At 47.1% G+C, this 19086-nt stretch overlaps 1 protein-coding gene across 1 annotated transcript in view; it reads left to right on the top strand.

Moving 5' to 3' along the window:
* Nucleotides 1–1698: 1698 nt before the first annotated feature.
* Nucleotides 1699–19086, top strand: part of Marc1 (mitochondrial amidoxime reducing component 1) — a 22110-nt gene continuing 4722 nt past the window's right edge. The window contains exons 1-6 of the mRNA XM_028759288.1: nt 1699–1970; nt 5433–5606; nt 8809–8971; nt 10647–10787; nt 15133–15194; nt 15322–15393. Of these exons, the coding sequence (XP_028615121.1) occupies nt 1714–1970; nt 5433–5606; nt 8809–8971; nt 10647–10787; nt 15133–15194; nt 15322–15393 (869 nt within the window). The 5' untranslated portion in view covers nt 1699–1713. The remainder of the gene's footprint in view (nt 1971–5432; nt 5607–8808; nt 8972–10646; nt 10788–15132; nt 15195–15321; nt 15394–19086) is intronic.

Raw genomic sequence — 19086 nt, 5'->3', positions numbered from 1 at the left:
TGTGAGGTAAATGTGGTATAAGAAGCTGTGTCCTAAGTCAATTTTAGAAATGATAATTTTTTAAAGTCATACTCAGTTTAAAGTCCTCTGTGGTTGCCACTCTGCTGCAGTGGGCAGAGCCCCATGTGTAGGAGTGTGCAGCAGGGGGGACATTCTTTATCTGATAAGCCAAGGAAGCAGAAGGGCAGGAAGGGGCCAACCCTCAGGAGACTTCCTTCCTCCCCAGCTAGGCTACACCTCATAACTTACTTCAGCCTCCCCAAATAGTGCCACCAGCTGGGAGCATGGGAGCTAGAGGGTGACATTTCATGTCCAAACCCAGCTAGCTGAGGCCAGTGTGTGCTAGCATGCCGCTTCTCCCTCGCTTCACACAGTAGCCTCTCAGGGCACCCTCACAGGGCGTCCAGCTCGGCTGCACATTGCCTGGTCTCAGCTGGTCTCCATGATACCTCATTCTTGCATTTTCATATTACGTGAACATCAAGCTTTGGGGACTGTCCCTCTCGGCTTCAGGATGCTGCCCATCAGCAGGACAGCTCTGGTCAGAGTGTGATCCTACGGGTCACAGGTCCGCCAGTGTGTCAGCTGTAGGGTGTCAGCTGCAGTCTCTCCTGAAAGAAAGGTGGTCTGAAGCCTTGTCAGCACTGTGTGGAATCTCTTTCTGGGAGGCAGGCTCTCCCTCTGGCTGACACCAGGCTCCCAGCCAACTTCTCTCTCCCTGAGACTTGGGGTTGGGGTGGAGTGGTGGGGATCCCAGTTTCTAGGTCCACTGTTTCAATAGTCTGATGGCCAGAGGGAAAGGGCACAAGCTTCTCTTCATAGAAATCTTTATTCCTGCCTTGGTTGTTGTAATCATGTTTACCCCTCACCCTCCACCCTCCCCTCACCCTCCCACCCCCCCCCCCAACCGCCATCCGCCCCTTGGCTGTAAAATCCCCAGCCCTAGTTTTAGTACAAAGTCTAATTTCTCTGCCTTATCTTAGTAGAGAAATAACTTTCTCCTTGTTAGAACAGTTTTGAATAAACAGCTGGACACTTCAAACAAGTGCCTAAGGAGCCCAAGCTACCTTGTTGACCTTGTCTTTGTTGTCCAAGATAAGGTGGCATTTGGAAGAGACACCTGGCAGTGCCAGTCCACGCAGGGAAAAAGAGAGTGGATGGTTGGGTGGGGCTTGACTAAATACTAGTCCAGGTCTGAGCCTCTGTGCATAGCAGCAGCCCTGGATTGGCCTTGTAGCTCCTCAGGGCCTGGTCAGATCTTTTCACTTCAGATCCCAGCTGGCTGGAAGCTCCCTGGCTGCTGCCAAACTGCTCCCCACAGTCCCCAGAGGGGCGGCTGCCCACAGCCTGGTTTCTCATTTCAAAATCATGCCATGTTCTGCAAACGTTGTGCGTTTTAGGTCAAATAAACAATCCTGCAAACATGTAAATAAGCTGTTCTGCACTGTTTGATCGTGGGGGAGGGTCTGCGAGGGAGGGAGGGAGAGAGGGAGGGAGGGTGAGGGAAGACAGCGGTAGGTAGGGACAATTGGTGAGAATCCGGACAGCTGAGCCACCACCTCCCGCCCAGGTCAAGTGAAGATGCTGAGCTTGGATTGGAGGGGAAGGGTCAGGAGCTGCTGGACTTTGGGCTCAGGCCTCGGCCGCCTGCCACAGTAACTCTTGGTCTGGTCTGTGCTAGAGGTGTATCAGCTCGCTCAGCCCGCTCCAGCCATGGGTGCCAGTTTCGGCCGGGTCCCCGGGCAGCTGCAGTCCACCTGGCTCGGCGTCGCCGCGGCGGCGGGACTGGCCACTGTGGCGCTGGGGACCATGGCCTGGCGTCACGCGCGTCCCAGGCGACATCAGCGGCTACAGCAGGTGGGAACAGTGGCACAGCTCTGGATCTACCCGATCAAGTCCTGCAAGGGGGTGTCGGTGAGCGAGGCAGAGTGCACTGCCATGGGGCTGCGCTGCGGCCACCTGCGCGACAGGTACTCGGAGCGCGGAGCATCACCTAGGCTGAGTGGGTGCGGGGAGGTCAGCGGGGTCCGCTCACGAGTCCCTTCTTTCCCAGACTAGAAAACGGAGGCTGGGGAAAGGGTAGTGAGAAACGGAAAAAGTGATCCTCACTCTCTGCCAGCCAACTCAGGGGACCTGGAACTCTGAAGCTCCCTGTTTTCCCCGGCTACCTGGAGACGGATGTCTCTCTTTCCATACTCCCGTGGGTGTTTCAAATCTTGTGGCCAATCTGCAAGCAAAAACTTCACCCAGGGACCCGGAAGGGATTGGCCCTTGATTACTTTAGTCTTAGTGATAGTCTTAAATTTGGAGAAACCAAGACAATAGATCCCAGATCTTAGACACGGATCGTTGCTGTTAGTGCAGTAGTTGAACGGGTTCTTGCAGTTTAAGAAAATCAAGGTTCTGCGCGGGATTTGTAAACAGCGATTAAAAGTCCAGCTGAGGAGTGACCCCTGTCATCTGGGCTTCAGTGAAGGGTCAGCAGCTCTGCTCTCTTCAGGTTTGGTCTCCCACCAGCTCTGGGCATCACTGGAAGGCTCTCTTTTAGGGTCCTCAGGGCCTCTCCTGCAGCAGAGGGTACAGGCTAACAGAGGCTGTGACCTCCGGGGCTCAGGTCTCTAAAGCCTTTTGCCTCATGCCTTTTGCCTCAGTTCAGTGGACATGCTGATGAACTGGTTCAGGAAGAAGAAATAGAGATCCTTGCTCCAGCCCTTGTCTCATAGCTGATTTACCGGTGGCTTTTTGTAAGGTTGATGGGCAGTTACAGGCTGATGGGTTCCTCCTTTCAGTAGGGACCTTGTGTGAGACTCCAATCACCTGCGTTTTGCAATTCTTCATGTCTCAAGAACCAAAGCTCATTAGAGACTGGAGGTGGCTGACACAAGCCTCCGGGGCTGATTACCGGACTCCCTGCCTTCCTCCCCCTCTCTTGAAAATACACCAAAAGTCCTTTCACCGAGACACAGCAGTTTCAGACAAAGTTCAAAGGTCAGCTGCTCGCCTTGCTTCAGGCAGTCAGGAACCCTAACTATTCCCCACTTTGTGCAGAGGGGCCTTACATACAGTAGCTTCTTGTCTCCAGATGTTTCTGTCAGCCTCAGAGGCAGAGAGCATTGACATTTTACTACCATTGCGGTTCAGAAAACATGGTCTGGATTGCACCACAGCTGTGGCAGCAAACTCTTCACTTTTGTCACAGCTCCCAGGGAATGTAAGCAATAAGTAAATACATAAAAATAAATAAATAAATAACAGCAGCAAATGCAAACAACCAAACAAAAAATGAGGAACTGCTTCCTTGCGGGACCATGACAAGTGCCAGAGAACAGAGAGGAAGGGTCTCAGAGGCTGTCTAGGGGGATACAGGAAGAATTTAGCTGAAAAAAAAAAGTCAATTTGCTTACAGTGAAAAGTAGAAAACAGCCAGGCCCTTTCCAGGCAAGTAAATTAGAAGAACATTCTAGAAAGATGGGCAGACACCAGGCTTAAAGGCTGTCATGTTCTGATGTGTTTACCAGGAATTGAACACAGGTTACAGGGGCTTGAATCTAAGGAACACTTTTGCAACATTGAAACTAAGAAGTAGAAATGACACCAAGTGTCCATCAAGGGGCAAGGAGACTAAAATGTGGTTTATACAGACCCTGGAATATCATCCAGCCTCAGCAAGGAGTGAAGTTCTAGAAGCTTGTAATAACACTGACGGACAACCAAAACACAGAGCTAATCTAACTGAGCAGGACAGAGGGACTGGTTGTACAGGATTTCAGCTCCAACCGCTTGAGTCCAAATTCAAAAACAGAAATATGAGAGGAGGTTCCGGGGGGTGGAGGGGGTGGGTGTGGTGAGTTATTGCTTACTGGGTTCAGAGTTTCTGTTCAGAAAGATGATGTTTTGGAAACAGTGGTGAAGGTTGTGCAGTACTGAACACACCGAGGGCCGTGACTCGAATTTCTGGTGTGGGTGATGTCACTGGTGGTCGGTGTCTGGGCTGGCCCTTTCCTGAATTCTTGGCTCCTTCTCCAATTTTTTTTTTTTTGGGGGGGAAATCAGGGCTTGCCAAAGCAGTTGGTAACTTTATTTGAAACAAAGCAACAGTACATGTTTTAGACTCTAGAGGAATACTGCCAAGACTGACAGAAGCCACATGAATGAGATCAGTTAAGGCTCTGATTATTGTTCCAGGCTGGGGATCAAGAGAATGAAGACCTACGTATATGGGGCGTAATGAGGGTGGCTCTCCACTTTGACTGACGTATTAGGTCACATACAAGCTTTGTACAGAACATGTGCCTCTCCATAAAGCACTTAGTTACAATTAGAGGAATGCCCACTTATTTATAGGCATAAGACGGTAAATGGAGATATCCTGTTTTTGTTTTGTTTGTTTGTTTGTTTGTTTTTGTCAGCACAGCACAATTTAGACTTATCTGAGAAGACGAACCTCCGTTGAGAACGTGCCTCGATCAGATTGCCTAGAGACAAGTCTATGGGGGATTTTCTTAATTAATGATTGACGTGGAATGGCCCAGCCCATGGTGGCAGTGTACACCTGGGCTGGTGGTTCTGGGTTATTTAAGAAAGCAGGCAGAACAAACTGTGAAGAGCAAGACAGTAAGCAGGACTGCTCTGTGGCTTCTGCTTCATTTTCTGCCTTGAACCTTCTTCACTCCCCTGGCAGCAGAGGGGGTGCATCGTACTGCCTCTCAAAAATGGTTCTATCTGTTGCTCTTCTGTTTCCAGTTATCGTTTCCCTGAGGAGTGAGTATCTCTAAACACGGAGAAGAGTGGGCTAGGAAAGTACTGTAGAGACAGACGCCAGACCTTTTCAGTAAACTTCAGAATTCACAACACCCAGTATTTAAACATTCGGTGGGTGGGGCTGGAGAGCTGGCTCAGCTGTGAAGAGCACTTGCTGCTCTTGCAGGTGATTGGGGTTTTGCTGCCAGCACTCCCTCTTCTGGCCTTTGCAGGCACTGCATGCATGTAGTGCGCATACAAGGGTAAAGGCAAACACCCACGCCTAAAATCTGAAAGTAAACAAAGGCAACACAAGGAATTTCTGCCACCTGGTGCTCGGCTGAATTCTATGGCTGCAAACTCCTTGAGGATCAACCTCACCTTTCTGCCCCTGAGAGCTCACTGCTTCCCCGTGACCCTCTGGCTGGCTGTGAAGTGGGTTCTTATCTTCTTGGGGCACGCTTAATGAATAAGATCAAGTCCTGGCAAATATTCCATCTGTTATACATTGACTCTTGAGTGGTTATTGACTCCTTTAAAATGAGCAGACGGTGTCAGGCCTCAGTCTTGTTCATTGCCAAGGCAATGCTCAGGAGACACACAGACAGACAGACAGACAGACAGACACCCCCACCCCGTCTCTGAGATTGCCTGTGCTGGTTTCCATGGAGCCTGTGTTTTGCCAATGTCAGGTTTTGGCTCGTGATCAATGAAGAGGGGAACATGGTCACTGCCCGGCAGGAGCCTCGAATGGTCCTGATTTCTCTGACCTGTGAGGACGACATCTTGACTCTCAGTGCAGCCTACACAAAGGACCTGTTGCTGCCTATCACCCCACCTGCCACAAACCCACTCCTCCAGTGCAGGTGAGTAGAGCAGGCCTCTGGCCTGTGGACCAAATACGCATGCAGTGTTCTTAACTTTAGCCTTTAGTTGTTTAAGTTTTCAGTTAGCTTATGAAATAAAAGATGGGTTTCATTATGCCATTTACACACACACACACACACACACACACACACACACACTGTACCATGCTCCTCATACTAGCCCTGTATTTTCTTGTCCTTTACTCCTTCACTGGTCCCTTCTTCCCCTCAAATTATTGTCTCAATATTTCATATAACATATGTATAGATGTATAGATCTTTGAATTTACTCAGATGGTCCAGTACTTGCATACCATACCATACCATACCATACCATACCATACCATACCATACCATACCATATATGAAGCCCTGGATTTACTCTCCAATACTACATAATCTAGGCATGATGATACACATCTGTAATTCCAGTGCTGAAGAGGTAGGGGCAGGAAGAGCTGAAGTTCAGGATCATCTTTGGCTATATGGTGAATTTGAGGCCAGCCTGGGCTACATGAAACCCTGATAGGTAGGTAGGTAGGTAGGTAGATAGATAGATAGATAGTTAAATCTAGACTCTAAATAAAACAGAAAACATGAGATATTTTGCATCCCCCATTTTCTGTTAGACTGCTTTCTCCCCATGCACAGACCCTCTTTTACTTCCATATCTTATAGATACACACACGGGCACATATATTTATATTAAAACCCAGATTGTGCATACGCCCTTGCAATTCTGAAGATGCGTGAACAGTGGAGAGGCTCCAGAAACTGCACTGTTAACAGTTAGCTATTGATTGCCCAGGACTCTAAGCGTTCAGCCCTCTGCATCATGAGAGGAGAAACAGGAAGTAGCTTCAAAAGCTGGGTGGGAACAAGGAATACAAAAGCCCAGTGTAGCAAGCTGAGGATGTGGCGCAGTGGTAGAACAGTTGCCTAGCATGCTCGAAGCTCTGGGTTTGAACCCCAACTTAGACATAAATTAGTTAATTAAACATAAATTAGTTAATTAAAGTTCTATGTAGAAAGCAATGGGGACCAAAACACATTGAACATGAAGCTAAGAGAAAAATAATCCCACCAGAGAATCCAGGACAAAACTGGGTACAGGGAGGCAGGGTGTTCTAGAAGAGGGGTAACCCTGTAATCTGTCCCAGGACTGTCCTTGCAAAGGGCTCTGGTAATGATGCCCTATTAGATATGATATTCAGTTCGAAGTGGGGACGTTGCAAAGTGATAAAGAGCAGCGGTAACTGAGGAGGTGTCCTGTGTTCAGTTGGAGGAAGGAGGGCACTGCTTGAGCTGTTGGTACATAAGCCCGCCTCCCGAGCCCTGACGCTGGTAGGCTGCGGGAAGGGAGGTGCTCTGGGGCCTGCCTTAGCAGCTAAGAAACTGTAGCTGACTATCCTTTTTCTCATTGTGGGAAAATGATTTGGCTTAATTATGTTTTTGTTATCGTTTCTGCATTTTAAATTTATATGTCTCATGAGTTGGGTGTGGTGGCGGACACCTTGAGCCCCAGCACTCGGGAGGCAGAGGCAGGCAAATCTCTTTAAGTTCAAGGCCAGCCTGGTCTACATAGTGAGTTCCAGGACAGCCAGGGCTACACAGAGAAAACCTGTCTTAAAAAAAAAAAACAAAAAAATAAACAAATACCCATGAATCCATCTTAGTCAGGCCTGTAATCCCAGCAGGAGGGAGGCTGAGGTAGAAGGATCATAAGTTCAAAAGGAGCCTAGGCTACTCAGTAGACCCCACCTGAAAAAATGAAGGAACAGTAAAAAGAATAGAGATGTGGGTCCATGGTAGAGTGTTTGCTTAGCATGCACAAAGTCCTGGGTTCAAGCCCTACTACTGCTAAAAATTCTCTGTGTCTTTGTCTCTCTGCCTCTATGCCTCTATGTCTCTGTCTTTCTATCTCTGTCTGTCTCTTTGTCTCCTGTTCTGCGTCTGTCTCTCTGTCTCAAACTCTCTGTGTTTGTCTCCCTCTATTTCTGTCTCTGTCTCTTTCAAGCACAATGAGCTGGGTATTCCTATATAAATTAACAATTCCTCACTTGAGGCTCTCAGGTGACTGATTGTGGGTGTAGCGGTAAACTGTTAGTCTGCTCTGAGCTCCAGGCAGGTGATTGCATGTCTTGTCACCCACCAGAGTTCCCTGGATTCTTGAATGAAAGACACACACACACACACACACACACACACACACACACACACACACACACACAGCATTATTTTTGATATGCCTTACCAGCTCAATCACTGGGCTTCTCCCTAACTCCGTCTGGCTAACCCACTTTCCCCTCCAATACTCCTGAGTTATCACCTTTTAAAATCTGTTTCATCTCTGCTACCCCAATGGGAGAGTGAACCCTGGGGCCACTTTCCTGTACTCTTACATGTTGGTAGGCTCTGAAGTCTGACCTTTCTGCTCCTTCATGGTACATGGTCTGTCCTACACTCTTCTCATGGCAGAATTTTTCTTCCCCCCTGCATTTCTTGCCCAGGAATCCTAAAAGTCCCAATTCTCACTCTGCCGAGCCATTAGATTAGTCAAAAACCAATTGGGGACGAGGACCCTCAGCATCTGGACACATAGATTCCTGTGTGATTTTTGGAGCCGGATCAAGACAAAACATTAGAACCAATCCCCAATAGACTCTGGTATTTGAGTTCTCACTCTCATACTAACTGAGCCAGCCCCCTAGCTGCATTCTCCCAGCCTGCTCAGTTCTTCTGAAGACGTTCAAACCTATTACCTCCCTTCACCCTCTACACACATCTTTTGGGTAGGGAGACACAGGTATGCTTTCAGTTGCTTTTACAAATGGGAAAAGGTGGCTCAAGACTTTAATCCCAGCACTCGGGAGGTAGAGGCAGGCAGATTGCTGAGCTCAAGGACAGCCTGGTCTACAGAGCAAGTTTCAGGACACAAAGAAACCCTGTCTTGAAACAAACAAACAAAAAAACAAACAAACAGGAAAGGTAAGGTTTCAAAAGCACTATCAATGTCACTAGGGTTTATACAGTTGCTCTGAGGCAGGACTGAGCTGAAAGTAAAGTCGTCGGGCAATGAAAGAATGCCAGCAGTGTCACAGTTGGACTGATGCAGCAGCGTTCTGACTCACTCAGGAATACGGCGTTAACAATACTCAGAGCCTCCAAATTGTCCCTCCCTGTTGCCCTGTCCCCACTGCAGAGTGCATGGCCTGGAGGTTCAGGGCAGGGATTGTGGAGAGGATGCAGCTCAGTGGGTCAGCAGCTTCTTGAAGACCCAGTCCTGTCGCCTGGTGCACTTTGAACCACACATGCGCCCCAGAAATTCTCAGCAAATGAGGGCTGAGTTTGGGCCCACAGACCAGGTAAAAGGCTTGAGAGAGACTTGGTGTGGTCTGAGGGTGGAAAAAAGTTGTTGTGGGTTTCCCCACACGTGACACATCCCTGGTATGCTAAATGCTATGGTTTTCATGGCAACCTCCAGGCTCCAGGGACTCCAAGCAATAGACAGAAAGAAAGCATTTGTGCTCACAGCCTGAGCCCTGGCAATCTTCTTGAACCAGGCTTTTAAATAGAGGGCCAAGGTATGCAGAGCAGGAAGGCCTGCCCGCTGTTGTTATCTAGGCTCCAGTCTCTCCCAAAAGTGGTCAGAAATGTGTGAAGTCTCTTCCAGAGAGACAAGCCCCTCCCCCTAGCTGACACCCCGGCCTCATGGCCCCAGCTGATTTTTTTCTCTCCTTCCTAAGATTTCTGGGATTATCTGTGCTTACTTTTTGTAAGCGTTCTGGTGCCTGTAGGGACCCAATACTATTTATTATGCAGCGTTTTCACTTTCAATCGATTCTGTAACAGTGTAGTCCAAATGTTTTAGCTTTCTTACAATGGTGTGTCAGACTGCAAGTGGTGGTGTAGGGTATACCTACTCATGATGTAGGGCAGTAGCACTACAGACAACTTTAATGTTAAAACAATAAGGGCCGACATTCATGCTTCATATTAAATTGGAGGTTGCATAAAGATAGGTACCTATAGAAAAAGTGAACATTTTCTCAAAATAATGAACCCATTGAACTTGTCACCTTATTAAACACTAAGAAAATAGATGCTTAGAAAGGTGATATCCTTTTTTTTTGAAAGATTTATTTATTTATTATGTATACAATATTTTGCTCACATGTATCCCTGCATGCCAGAAGAGGGCACCAGATCTCATTAAAGATGGTTGTGAGCCACTATGTGGTTGCTGGGAGTTGAACTCAGGATCTATGGAAGAGCAGTCAGTGCCCTTAACTTCTGAGCTATTTCTCCAGCCCCCCAAATTGAGTGTCTTGTATTTTTAAAAAGATTTGTTTGTTTGTTTCTTTATTTTATGTATATGAGTACACTGTAGCTGTCTTCAGACACGTCAGAAGATGACATCATATCCTGTTACAGATGATTGTGAGCCACTAGGTGGTTGCTGGGAATTGAACTCAGGACCACGCTGAGTCATCTCTCCCACTAAAGTGATGTCTTTAAGGGAAGATATATAGTGATGTAGGACTCTAAAGTCATGCATAAAATACAAAATTTTATAGGTATGCATGTTTTGCCTGAAAGTCTATGTGCCACATATGTGCAGTTCCTATGAAGGCCAGAAGAGGGCATCAGATCCTCTAGACCTGGAGTTAAAATGGTTGTATGCTGCCATGTGAGTGCTGGGACTTGAATCACAGATCTCTGCAAGAATAACCAGTGCTCTTAACTGTGGAGTGTTCTCTGAGACCCCTTTATGTCATGTAGTACTGTTAAGATTTGAATTGCTGTGACATGTCTATGAAAAGAACTAGAAATATAGTTACAAAGATGTGTGTGTTGGGGTGTGGGGGCTGAATTTTCAGGGACTAGACCCAGGATGTCCCCTATGAGCACCTAAGAAGGAAGGCTTCTGTATGGAGAATGCACATAGGTGCTGCTGCTGCTGCTGCTGCTGCTGCTGCTGCTGCTGCGAGGTCTGAGGCTTACGGGCCACATTGTATCCAATGTCTGCTTCCTTGTCAGGTGGCCTACTCAGATGCCAGTCCATACCTGGTCCTCTCTGAGGCATCCTTGGAAGATCTCAACTCCAGGCTGGAAAGAAGAGTGAAAGCAACAAACTTCAGGCCTAATATTGTCATCTCGGGATGTGGTGCTTATGCTGAGGTAACATTTGGCCTGAATAGCCTCTCTCTTTTTATTTTATGAAAGATGTAATAGTTATTGCCAGGAGGCCCATAACTGTAATCAATGCAATGGCAGTAGAGACAGGAGGATTAGGAGTTCAAAGCCAGCCTGAGCTATACAATGAGTTCAGGGTCAGCCTGAACTACGTAAGACCCTTTCTCAAAATAACAACAATGAAAAGCAAAACAATTATTTATATTGGACTCAACTATTGCCAGGAGTTGTCTCTGCACGATGACTCCATCTGTAGGTTTGTTGGGCAGCTAAGAAGTGAAGGTTCATGTATGGAAGACACACATGGGTGAGGCTGAGGCTTACGGGGAGAATCCTGGGTAGACAGATTGACCGTTGAGTTACATTTACTCAGCATGGGCTACATGGTCTTGGAACAAACAAAATGCTTGTTTTGTCTTGCTGCCTCACCCAATTTCTGCCTAGCTGGTGACTCCTTTGAGGAAGACTAGAATGTTAGCATGTTTAGCATGGCAACTGATAGGGGTGGAACACTTCCCAGCTTGATGGTGCCATTCTCTAACACTTCCAGGGGCTTCTTCCTCGGGCTCTTAGGTGTCCCACATTGTACTTCAACGTAGAGAACTATGATGCTGGTTTCTAGTGTCCCATGTGGCCCTAGCAGCTGACTTATTTTTGTGATAACCTTTGGATGTTCATTTTGACTCTGCTTGATCTGTCATGAAGGAAGATGCTGGTCAGGACAGAACCGAATGTGAGGATCATGAAGAATGTGGAACAGCACCAATGGTGGTTTCAGAAGATGTCTCTTGTGGACTTAGGCATTTGAATAGCTAGTCCCCAGTTGATGTCATTGTTTGGGTAGGTTTGGGACCTATGACCTAGTGACATTCAAGTTGGCTCTCTCTGTTTGTACTTGTGGCTCAAGATGTGAGATCTCAGCTCTCTGTTCCCACTGCTGTGCTTTTGCTCTTCCAGCCCAGACTCTAACTTCTGGAATAAGCCCAAATACATGGTTTTTCTTATAAGTTGCTTTGTCACAGTGTTTTATCACAGCAATAGAAAAGTAACGGATACAGGAATGAACGTGAAACAACTCACAGCCACACAATGAATCTGATGTGCTTCTGGCAGTGCTTGCCCATATTGTATCACGTGATTTTGCTTCAGCCTTGGTGCTGGACACATGACAGGTGCACTTTGAGCGAACCATCACGCCATGTAATGCAAGCAATACCTTGGCTCAGATTCCAGACTTTTGTTTGTTATGAGTTGTGCTGGTTTTATTGTGCATACAAAGTTTCGGCACAACATAGTGGCTTCGTAGTAGAAAACAAAGGTAATACTTTTCTACCTTTGCTTCAGCACATAGCCAGTCAGAATTTCTTTGGATTTTTATTTTGTCAGACACATTCATGTGATTATCATACAGACTTCACTTCAGTCTTTGGGGAATGACTAAACGGTCAGTGCTCTCAGGAATGGTTTTAAAAATAGTTTTTACGATTTATTATCAACAAATGTTTGAAAACTGTACCTATTTTGTATTAATGGATGCTTGGGGAACTACATAAAAATTTCTCAGGTTAAAAGTGGTTATGAATGGAAAAACATTTAAGAAGTCTTGGCTTGGGGGCTTGGTGATTAAGGCCATCTGTGGGTACCCAGCAGAGATATCAGCCTGCAAATAGGAATTTACTTCTGGTCATACCTTTTGTATATATGTAGAAAGGGTAACGCAGAGGAGACTAGAAAGAGGCCTTTACCTCTGCCAAGTGATTGAGTTCTCACCTCATAGATGAGGGAAACTAATTCTGTCTCTTAGCTTTGCTGTGGGAGATGAACAAGGAATGATGGGAAAAGAGCGATCTAGGAATTCTATTCCCACACATACACCCCTGATACATTTTATTTATTTGTATGTGTATATATTCTGTGCATGTGTGGAAGTCAGAGGGTAACTTGTGGAAATTGGCTCTCTCCTGAAGTGTTGTGGCTTCTAGGGATTGAATTTCAGTCTTCAGATTTGATTGGCAAGTGTCTTTACCAGTGAGCCATCTTGCTAACTCATCTCTGATGTTTTGTATAACATACTCCTTGCATACTCTCAGGTTCAAACATGTACAGGTAGAAGTACCTGTAAAGGTAACTTCTAGTCACCTGATGCAATTGTCATCTCAGAGGCTTAATGCCTCAGTCTGCTAACCTGAACCTAGTCCTGGAAGCTTCTAGCCTCTGTACAGTCTAATCTAGGCCCAGAATATTGTCAGCCTCTCAGACTTGCTGCTGAATTTGCTCACTCCTTCCTGGTTCTTTCTGATCTCTTGCTGACTGATTCAACTCAGATGTTCTGGCTCAAACCCCTCTGCAAGCTGACTGGTTTAATCTGGCTTCTCTCTTGCCCTCTGACTTTTTGCTTTGCTTGGCCTCAAACTAATCTGTTCTAATCTTCTTGCTCCTTCTCCTTCTCTGGCTCATTCTCTCTTCAGCCTCTCTCTGTAAAACCCTCCCAGCAAAACTGCCTCCTCTCTCCCTGCAGCTCTCTCTGAAGTAGTCTCTCTTTTTTCTCTGTTCTTGTGAGAGTGGCGTGTATAATATTCTGTCAAATCTTTCTCCTTCATTGCTTTGTCTGTCACTCATTTGACATTGACTCTGCCTGACCTGTCATGAAGGCAGATCACTTTCATGAAGAAGATCACTTTCAAACATGGGTGCTTCCTCCTACAAACTAACTTTACCTTCATTGTTTGGAATTAAAGATGTGTGCTAAGAGCATGTGCGTTCCAGTCAGAGGGATTAAATGTGTGTATGCTGAGGCCGAGCGGCACCACAACAAGAAACAGGTTTTTCCAGTAAACGACAAGGTCTTGAGGTTGGCAGTGTGATCAAAGGTCCTGCCACAACATTCCTCTGAAGATGGCAGAGTGTCTGCGCAGTGTGTGAACTGCACGCACCCTTATACGGTGACTGTGTTGCTTCTGTTCATTTGTGAGAACGGGCCCTATGTACAGACTGTGTCAGTCATCAATCAGCTTGACAAAAGGCAACAACTGATGTTCTGAGACTGTCTCAGTGACAATCCTCCTGTGCCTGTTCGGCCTAGAAGAGCCATTGAGTCTTTCCCTCTCCCGCCCCCTCCCTTCCCCCTCCCCTCCCCTTTCCATCTCCATCCCCTTCCCCCGGCAATTCTCAACAATCTGCACCAATCCTGCAGTGTTCCACCTGTCACTCCTTAGGTATGTACAGGCCAGGACTCTCTCTGAAGGGCTCAGTTCTGTTGATAAAGAAGATGCGTGCTCCCAGGCTGCCCTCAGGCAGAGCCCTTTTCACTTGCCAGCATCTGCTTGGGGCAGAGCACTTTTTCACTGAACTTGGCACTCAAAATTTGCTCCTGTCTCTTCCCTCTGCTCTGCCCCTCCCAGGCCCAGTCACATACATTTGCCTTGTGATTCTCAGTTCTTGGCCACCTGCTAGGTCAGAGTCTGAGACATCATCATGTCTGGACTATAAAGTGTTCTTTCTTGAACCCTAGAGAGGCAAGGAACAAGCTCCCAGGGGCCTTGTGGGAGCTCTTATGCTTTTCAATGTGACTGCTTTGCTCAATAGTCTTCTGTCTCTCAAAATGGCCATACTAAGCCCGTAAGAGGGTTCCGCTCATAAGATACTGACCACTCACCGTGACATCCCTCACACCCATTCACACACACACAATAATAATAATAAATGGCAATCTTCTTTTAAATAAATAGATTTATTTTAACTATATATATGTGGGGCGTGTATATGCATGCAAATGCAGGTGCCTCTGGAGGCCAGAAGAGGGCTTCTGATTCCCTAGAGCTGGCATTATGGTGGTTGTGAGCTGGCTGACACGGGTGCTGGGAACTGAATGCTGGTCTTCTGCAAGAGCAATGCACAGACTTTTTGTTTGTTTTAAACAGGGTTTCCCTGTGTAACAACCCTGTCTGTGCTGAAACAAACTTGCTAGTTTGCCTTCCAGGTGCCAGGATTAAAGGTGTGTAACATCATGCTGAGAGCTAGGGGGTCCAACCTAGGGTGTCATGTGTGACATCATGCTGAGAGCTAGGGGGTCCAACCTAGGGTGTCATGTGTGACATCATTCTCAGAGCTGGGGGTCCAACTTAGGATGTCATGTGTGGATAAGCTTTCAAAGAGGAGAGAGGATGGACGTTGCTTAGGAAGACAGATGTGTGGTGTCCACTGTTCCCTCTGGACTGAGGTGAAGCCCAGCACTTCTGATGCAATGACATTATTAGGTATGACTCCCCACAAGTCCCTGCACAGGGCAGTGCCCAGAGGAGCTCCTGGAAATTTGTTCTTCACTTTCTAGGACTCTTGGAACGAGCTTCTCATTGGAGATGTGGAACTGAGACGGGTGATGGCTTGCACCCGGTGAGACCCTTTCCTGTCCTGGGGGCAGGGTGGGGTGGGGCGGGGGACCAAGTTGGAGGCGGGGGGAGGGGCGAGGTCTCTCTTCTTTGTTACCTGTGCAATGCTTTTTTTTTGTGTGTGCGTCCAGGTGCCTTTTAACAACGGTGGATCCAGACACTGGCAGCACGGATAAGAAGGAGCCTCTGGAAACACTGAAAAGGTAAAACCAGGCTCGTGGGGTCTCATCCAGGGGTCTGGGAGTTTCAGGAGCCATGTTTATTAATATTTGTAAGGGGAAACAGAGGAAACAGTACACTCATGCAGAACGGGAGCTTTAGGGAGTCCTGGCCACTAGATAGTTGGTACATACAGAAAAAAGACAGTACGCCCCGGGGTTCCATACTGCCTATAGTTTTCTGTTCCCATGGGAGGTCTTGAAAGGTATCTCCAGAGAGTAATGGGGGTGGTGTGGGATAGGGGCTCCCATAAGGCACTGTGGGAAATGTCACTATGTGAAGCAAAATACCCCAGAGGAGCAGGCTTTGGGATAGAAATGGTGACACGCTACAGATCTTATTTATATCTGTTTACCATCAGAGCAGTGGAGAATCTAGTCTTTTTATTTTCCATGGAATGGGGAAGATACAGCAAGGAGGAAGACAGGCTGGGCAGTGGAAAGAGACTCAAGCATTGCAATGTTGTTACTGTCAGGAAGTCTCCGTAGGCCAGGCCCTCAGTCTTTCTGTTTTTAGGTTCTAGAGACTGAATCCAGGACCTTGCGAATGTTTGGCAGCTCTTCTGCCACCAAGCTCTGTCCCCTGCCGTCTTTTTCACTTCTTATTAAATTTCCTCCTCCTCTTCCTCCTCCTCCTCCTTCCTCCTCCTCCTTCCTCCTCCTCCTCCTCCTCCTTCCTCCTCCTCCTTCCTCCTCCTCCTCCTTCCTCCTCCTCCTCCTTCTTCCTCCTCCTCCTCCTCCTCCTCCTCCTCCTCCTCCTCCTCCTCCTCCTTTTCTCCTCCTTCTTCTGCTGCTACATGAGTGTTTACCTATATATATTTGTGTATAGCTTATATGTATATGGTCCCAACATAGGCTAGAAGAGGGTGTCAGATCCCCCAGAACTCTAGTTGTAGACAGTTGTGAGTCACCACATGGGAGCCAGGAACCGAACCCGGACTCTCTGTCAGAGCAGCAAGCGCTTTTACACAGCCGTTCCTTTCTGTTTTGAGGCAGGGTTTCCCTAAGACATCCAGGCTGCCTTGGACTTGGTAAGCCTTGAACTTGTGATTCTCCTGTTTCTGTCTCCTGGGTAGCTTGGACTATATAGGCTTGTATCACTAGACATGGCTCTGATACTCATAAAATAAGAGATGAGGAAAACTTAGATGAGTCAACGTGTAGGTCAGATAAAAGACTCGGGAGCTGGCTGTCATCTCTCTCTCTTTCTCTTTCTCTCTCTCTCTCTCTCTCTCTCTCTCTCTCTCTCTCTCTCTCTCACACACACACACACACACACACACACACACACACACACACACACTGCCTGATCTCAGACTTCCTTTCTCTCTGGTTTTGAAAGGCTCACGTGATTGCAGACCCATTTCCTTCTCAAGCACTCTGGGTACTGGGGCTGGTTCTCTGCACTGTCAGAGCCCCTCCCTTGGGAGGCTATGTTTGTAGAAAGAGTAATGGACCCAAAACACAGAGTAAGGGCAGGAAGGGGCAGCGTGGGGGTGATCACAGGAGCCCAAACTCACATCCTGATCTTCTGCAGGCTTCTTACAGCCCAGCCATCGGGCCCTAATTGCTTCTAATACCCAGGGAGACAGTGCTGCCGGCCTAGGTGTCTTCTCCTATCTCTCCCTGAGATTTAAAGTGTCACGGATATAGTGATTTATGCTCTTCCTGGGACAGGTGGTCATAAATCCGGCAGGGAGAGGCCCGCTACAGAGTATAAACCACAAGGGGAGCACATCGCTCTTCAGCGGCATCTCGGGTATTGCTGATGCCCGGGAGATGGCGCTGCTTTACACTGACTGGGAGGGGTGGGGGTGGGAGGCGGGGGGAGGGCAGGGGAGGGGAGGGAGGGCAGCTGATCTCTCATCCGCCTGCCTGGCCTTGCCTGCCGACTCTCAGAGCTCAACTTGATATGGTCTGAGCTCAACTCAGCAAAGCAAGACCTGGCAGAGGATTAGTCCAGCTAAGGACTAATTCTGGTTATGCTAAGCTCAGGGAAGCTTGTCTGCTCATGGGAAAGTGCAATGAATGGATGAAGTCATTCTGTTCTTAGACTGGCTGAAGTGGGACTTTTTTTTTCTTTATAGTGCTAGGATTGGAACCCATTGTGTACAATAGGTGGACACTGTCCTTGAGCTCTGTCCCAGCATGCTTAGGATCTTGAGGCTTCAGGGTGTTTTGTTTTGTTTTCTGTAAAGATTTATATTTTTTATGTGTACGGGTATCGCCTGCATTCGTGTATATATATATTCACACCACATGCATGCCTGGTGTTATGGATGCCCCTGGAACTGCAGTTACAGACAGTTGTGAGCTTCCATGGGATTGCTGTGAACTGAACCTGGGTTCTCTGGAAGAGCAGCCAGTGTTCTTAAATGCTGAACCATTTCTCTAGCCCCTGGTTCTTGCGGGTTCTTTTTGTTGTTTTGTTTTTTGTTTTGTTGTCTTCTTTTTCTAACAGGACTTCACATAACTGAAATAAAGCAACTTGTATCATTTTCAATAGGTGACCATGTCCTGACCACAGGCCCCAGCAAACCAGCCCCTCCACACCTTGCTGTATCTATTTGACACTTGAGAACAGGAGAAGTCAGAAGAACTTCCTATTCTTGAGGGTAGCTGCTTTCAATGACACTTAACCCCCTCGATGGCCCAGAGTGGGGACAGTGTCCATGTGTCAACTCTTTGGGAGCTACCACATGACACTTACCTCAGAACCAAGCCCTGGAGATAGACAGTGAGGTCTCAGAAGTGGGGTGGAGCCAAGGTTGCCCATTGCTCTGTGATTTCCACATGGGGACTGACTAGGGACCTTGTCTGTAGTCAAGCCTGGTCACTAGTGTGAGTACAGAAGGCAGTGTGACTCACACCTGCTCTTCACTAGTGCACAGCATTTTATAATTGACCAAGTGTTTCTGCTCACACCGTCATGCAAGGATGAAGAAGTCTGACTGGAGGAAGAGTTGTTTGTTGATGGTTGTTTTCAGTGCTGGGACGAAACCCAGAGACTCAAACATCCTAGACTAGCGCTGTGCTACTGAGCTACAATGTCCAATCCAGAGACCTCTATTTAGGATAAATGACATGTCTTAGGGCCTCTTGCTGATCAGAGTGATTGCATTCTAGATGCACCAAAATGAGATACATGAGATTTTTTTCTTTGAAATATAATTTATTGCTTAGTATGGTGGCTGTTAGTAGTCTCTGTACTTTGGAGGTTGAGGCAGAAGGATTGGTACAATTTTGAGGCTACCCTGGTCTACATTGTAAGCCCCAGGTCATTCTGAGCTACAAAGTGAGATACTATCTCAAAATCTAATTTGTTAACTCCAATTGAGGTTGGACATGTATATATCCATATCTCTATTATCTATATTGATCTAAATATCAATAGATTTATGTAGATATGTAGATGTAGTTATAGATACAGATATAGATATTAGAGATAGACTACAGATAGATAGATAGATAGATAGATAGATAGATGGATAGAGGGATAGAGGGATAAAGGGATAGAGATAAAGTCAGAGAAGATTCATTGTCATCGGACAAGATTGATGGAAAAGGTTTGGTATACACCTCTTGCAATATCTAATTGTGTCCACCAGAGGCCGCTCTTGACCTCACTTGGTCTCTCTCTCTCTCTCTCTCTCTCTCTCTCTCTCTCTCTCTCTCTCT

This window comes from Grammomys surdaster, unplaced genomic scaffold (genome assembly GCF_004785775.1).
Source record: "Grammomys surdaster isolate TR1022 unplaced genomic scaffold, NIH_TR_1.0 130, whole genome shotgun sequence".
NCBI lineage: Eukaryota > Metazoa > Chordata > Mammalia > Rodentia > Muridae > Grammomys > Grammomys surdaster.
Note: the sequence above shows the minus strand (reverse complement) of the source record. Positions and strands in the feature narration are given on the sequence as shown.